This window comes from Priapulus caudatus, unplaced genomic scaffold, assembly GCF_000485595.1.
Source record: "Priapulus caudatus unplaced genomic scaffold, Priapulus_caudatus-5.0.1 Scaffold278, whole genome shotgun sequence".
NCBI lineage: Eukaryota > Metazoa > Priapulida > Priapulimorpha > Priapulimorphida > Priapulidae > Priapulus > Priapulus caudatus.
This window is the reverse complement of record NW_014577339.1, coordinates 310,701-315,467: the sequence shown is the minus strand read 5'-3', so window position 1 is coordinate 315,467 and position 4,767 is coordinate 310,701. Positions and strand designations below refer to the sequence as shown.

Sequence of the window (4,767 nt, the reverse complement as noted above, 5' to 3'; positions counted from 1 at the left end):
ACAGTGATTTTCCGCGATCGCGGAAAACGGACGGAAAACACGGAAACGGCCATTGGAAACGGAAAAGATGTTTTCAAACGGAAAAACGCGGAAAACGTAATTTGAACATATTACAACATGGAAATTTCAATAAAATCACAAAAAAACAGTCGACAATAGCTTTGGTAATGATATGGTTTACATTCAGACAAGTTTCAGAGCGAAATGACTTACAATTACGACTTTTGGTAGCCCTGTTTCGGTGCCGGTTCCGGTTTCAAATGTTGTACCAAATACTTTTTTTTCATGCAAATATATGTAAACGGATTTTGCATTTTTGATGTGTACAATCTCTATGGCAAAACGGAATTTCCATTTTTTCTTTACTTTGGAACGGAATTCATGATTTTCCTAAACAGAAAAGGCAATTTTTGGAACGGAAAATCACTGTCTCTAGAAGTATATTTTGTAAAAGTTTTAGGTATTTCAGTATTTGGAATCCATACTTTTCCCTCAGTGGCCCAAAATAGGTTTGTCCTGAATTTCCGTCAACTTCGTTACAACTGTATAATGCTGCCATCAGTTGCCATCAGGAACTAAAGAAGCCACCAATCAGATGCGTTGTTTATTGTTTCATCTATGGTTTCATAAGTTTTTTTCAAAATGGAGAAATAATGGACAACTGAAATTTGGAACTTTATGTGGAAAAAAGTTGAAAAAAAGTTTAGTAGCTTTATTCCCCCATCACCTCTGTTACACCTGCAGGGGCGTGCACAGGGGGTGGAGGGTCCAGGGGGTTCGGAACCCCCTCCCCCCCCTGCTCGCGCAGAAAACGCATATAAGGGGGTCTAATTTCAAAATTACCAATTATTCAAATAACCCCAGACCCCCCCTTCGCGTGCTCGCAAGTTTAGGTTACGGTTAGACCCCCCCCCCCTGGTACAAATCCTGTACATGCCCCTGGCATGAGTGAGATAATGAAAGCATTATAAATCCCTCTTAAAAGTCACACGATTGTTTCAATTCTACATGGTAGCCTGGTGGGTGCACAGGCTAAAACAAGTTAAAATCATCAACTCCGTTACGGTCAACTTCGTTACAAGTCGTAACGGAGTTGACAAGATGAGGCTGTGTTACATGTATGCATCTAGAAAAAAAAAATCGTAGTGAGTGCGCTGCTCGTCGTGGTTTTTGACTAATCACATATCCAGTCTCATAATAAAAATGTAAAATGAAACATCGGAAAGTATTTTTTCCCAGTGTCTGGAAACTGCAATTTAACCCTAGTTGGAGAATCACCCATATATACATATATATATATAACACAATTAAACACATAATCAAGAACATTTGAACAGGGTGCGAAATTAACGGGAGTCCGGAGTCAAATACTACCTGATTTACTGTCGGACTCCCTGATTTGACATATGCAGGAGTCCGTGTGACTCCCTGAAAATTCTGCCATACTAACTAGTTCGTTCCAGAGCATGGCCTCGTGGAATTACAGTATTTTTTCAGCTAAGCCTAATATCCAAAGAAAATTTGGCAGACGTACAGCCGCATGAATCTTAAAAATAAGCACATGCATTAAATATTGTTAATATCTTTAATTTTGAACCTAGCTCAGACTGCGGACTCCCTCATTTTGCCCCGGACTCCCTGTTTTTGAGAGTACCGTTCCGGGGGTTCCGTTGGACTCCCGTGTTCAAAAGTTTATTTCTACCCCTGTATGTACAAAGTATAAATAAAGGGTTTATATTCTCTTGATATTTTATACACATATTTAATATACTATTATATGTTATTAATATTTGGCATAGAATTATAGAGTATATGTATAAGTGAATTTTTTTGTTTTGTTAATTCTTGCTTTACACAGTGTCATAAAATAGCGTAGGGATGGTATATGCGGAGAAGAAAGAGGACTATATATATCTCAAACTACCAGGAGGAGGGGGGAGGGGTGGAGGAGAATGATAATTGGGATTATCTAAGGCATTACCATATATGGGGAAGGGGGAGAAGAATAGTAAAAGGCAGATGAGGAGCAGGAAGGCCATATTTACAGCATAGGAGGTGGAGGAGGGGAAGGGAAGGGAGGAGGATTACAGACGTCCCAAGTGTCTCGGTCTCACCGGGATCCTCCCGGTATGACACGCTGCTCCCGGTGCCCTGGAATGAGTCCAGAAGCTCCCGGTCATAACATTTTTCAGCCATATGAAAATTTACATCAGTAAATTACTAAATTTGCCGTTGTTGTTGATGTACTTTGATTCCAGCGAACAATAAAAGGCCACAAATGTCAAGCATTAATGTGATGCAATGTGTAATATACTCGTATAATAATAAATAAATGTGAACCCATAAATTAACATGAATATGCATTTTATTTTACATGTATTCTTTATAAAAAATGGTGGTGCACCGCGACAAACACATATCGCAGCCCACCACAACTTTTTTCCTGTTTTTGCGCACTGCAAAAAAACGGCGATGGACCATTATCACAAGTGCTCCCTCTCTTGGATTGCTGGCTCCCTTTCTTGGATTTTCCCAACTTGGGACCTCTGGGATTATGTCTAGAGCATTTCCATAAAGCTAGATACCAATAGAATTTCCACTTTGATTTCATATTGCGGTTTTGTATGCATTAGTTTTTTTTATACACCTATGATGGTATCGAGACATACTTGCATTTGTCATCAGGTCATCAAGCGTGTGTCGTTGAGAGTTGACAGTAATGGACCAGCAGGTGGACGAGGTGGCTTCCGTCGACGTCAACGCGTGGCTGCAGCTGCAGAGAGATGGCGAGCAGCCTCTTAATCACCATGGCAATCTGTCTCAGAAGCCGCCGCCCACCGACCTTCTACAGTCTGCGTGTGCGGGGCTGGTGGCTGATGACAGCAGTGAATGTGACGAGGCAGAGGGCAAGGAGTTTGATGGCGCAGCAGATGAGCAGGGCGCCAATGTAGGAAGTCATAGTGGGGAGCAGCAAACCAATATGGGGAAAGGTGAGTTTTTCTCATGTATTGTATGCATATTGTAAGCCAAAACATGGTGCTTGTAGGTAAATCTCGCCTTCAGCCTGGTATACACTCTATGCTCACCTTTTACTGGTTTGCTTTTGTGTGAATTTATCTATAGTTTGTAAAAAATTACCAGGATTTTACATATATATGTTTTAAACACTGGAGGGGGTGAGCCAGCCTTCGTCTGTGGGCTTCAACTAAAACATAAACCTCCAAAATAATTTTTAGCCTAAGAAAAGCTATAGCTACTGGGAGCCTTTTTCTATGCAGGGTGCGAAATTAACATGAGTCCGGAGTCAAATACTCCCTGATTTACTGTCGGACTCCCTGATTTACTGTCGGACTTCCTGATTTACTGTCGGACTCCCTGATTTACTGTCGGACTCCCTGATTTGACATATGCAGGAGTTCGTGTGACTCCCTGAAAATTCTGCTATACTAACTATAGTTCGTTCCAGAGCACGGCCTCACGGAATTACAGTATTTTTCCAGCAAATCTTTAATTTTGAATTTCAGACCACTGACTTCCTTATTTTGCTGCGGACTCCCTCTTTTAGAGGACAGGTAGTTCATTGTACTCCCTTGTTCAAAAGTTAATTTCTACCCCTGCTATGTGCAAATTTTATTGCCGCATTTTTGTTAGCTCAGCTGACGAAGTCAGATGCAGCTTGTAGAATTGCATGATTGTCCGTGCGTCCGTGCGTCCGTCAACAGTTGGTCACAAATTTTAACCGCTCGATGTACGGTCTTGATATTCTGGAATGAACAAGTCATCCCTAGATCTGATCGCAAAATTCACCCAACCACAACTCGATTTTTTTTATCAAACTCGCAAAATACCGCTAAAAAATCACCGCACGTGTAGGTGGCGCTGAGAGCAGCGACTCGACGGTGGAGAACAGCGCAGAAGCCGGCGACGACGTGGACTACTCCTCCCGAGGGACGTTTGAAGAAGAAGACGACGAGGAGGAAGAGGAGGGAGACACGAACAGCAACGGCTCGAATCAGGGGCTGAACATCCCCCGGCTGGTGTCGTCGGCTGGCGGGCAGGCGCCCGTGCGCAAGGGCCGTATCGACGTGATCGCGAGCAAGCTGGCGGCGCAGGGAGGCAGCGGTCGTCGTGGCGACGAGGATGAGATGATTGTGACGCGCAGCAGGAGGCACTCGGCGCAGCATGCGGCCGCTGCTGCCGCCGGGCAGCGCGTGAGTGCGAGGCGATCCACGAGGCGCGACAACCTAGACCTGATGTCGGTGAGTGAGATCGCATAGCGGCGTTCGTAACTAGAAGTAAAGGTTTTGTGAAGGCAGGCTTCAATGGCTTCGGTGAGTGATGATATGGTTTAGTAGCGTACGTTCATAACTAGAAGTAAAGGTTTTGTGAAGGCAGGCAGACTTGGCTTTGGTGAGTGATGTGGTTTAGCAGCGTTCGTAACTAGAACTTAGAAGTAAAGGTTTTGTGAAGGCAGGCAGACTTGGCTTTGGTGAGTGATGTGGTTTAGCAGCGTTCGTAACTAGAAGTGAAGGTTTTGTGAAGGCAGGCAGACTTGGCTTTGGTGAGTGATGTGGTTTAGCAGCGTTCGTAACTAGAAGTAAAGGTTTTGTGAAGGCAGGCAGACTTGGCTTTGGTGAGTGATGTGGTTTAGCAGCGTTCGTAACTAGAAGTAAAGGTTTTGTGAAGGCAGGCAGACTTGGCTTTGGTGAGTGATGTGGTTTAGCAGCGTTCGTAACTAGAAGTAAAGGTTTTGTGAAGGCAGGCAGA

At 43.7% G+C, this 4,767-nt stretch overlaps 1 protein-coding gene across 1 annotated transcript in view; it reads left to right on the top strand.

The window, feature by feature from the left end:
* The window catches only part of LOC106808442 (zinc finger protein 628-like), a 27,929-nt gene that overhangs the window by 3,967 nt on the left and 19,195 nt on the right, over positions 1-4,767 (top strand). Inside the window, exons 2-3 of the mRNA XM_014811166.1 lie at positions 2,686-2,990; positions 3,874-4,259. Of these exons, the coding sequence (XP_014666652.1) occupies positions 2,720-2,990; positions 3,874-4,259 (657 nt within the window). The 5' untranslated portion in view covers positions 2,686-2,719. The remainder of the gene's footprint in view (positions 1-2,685; positions 2,991-3,873; positions 4,260-4,767) is intronic.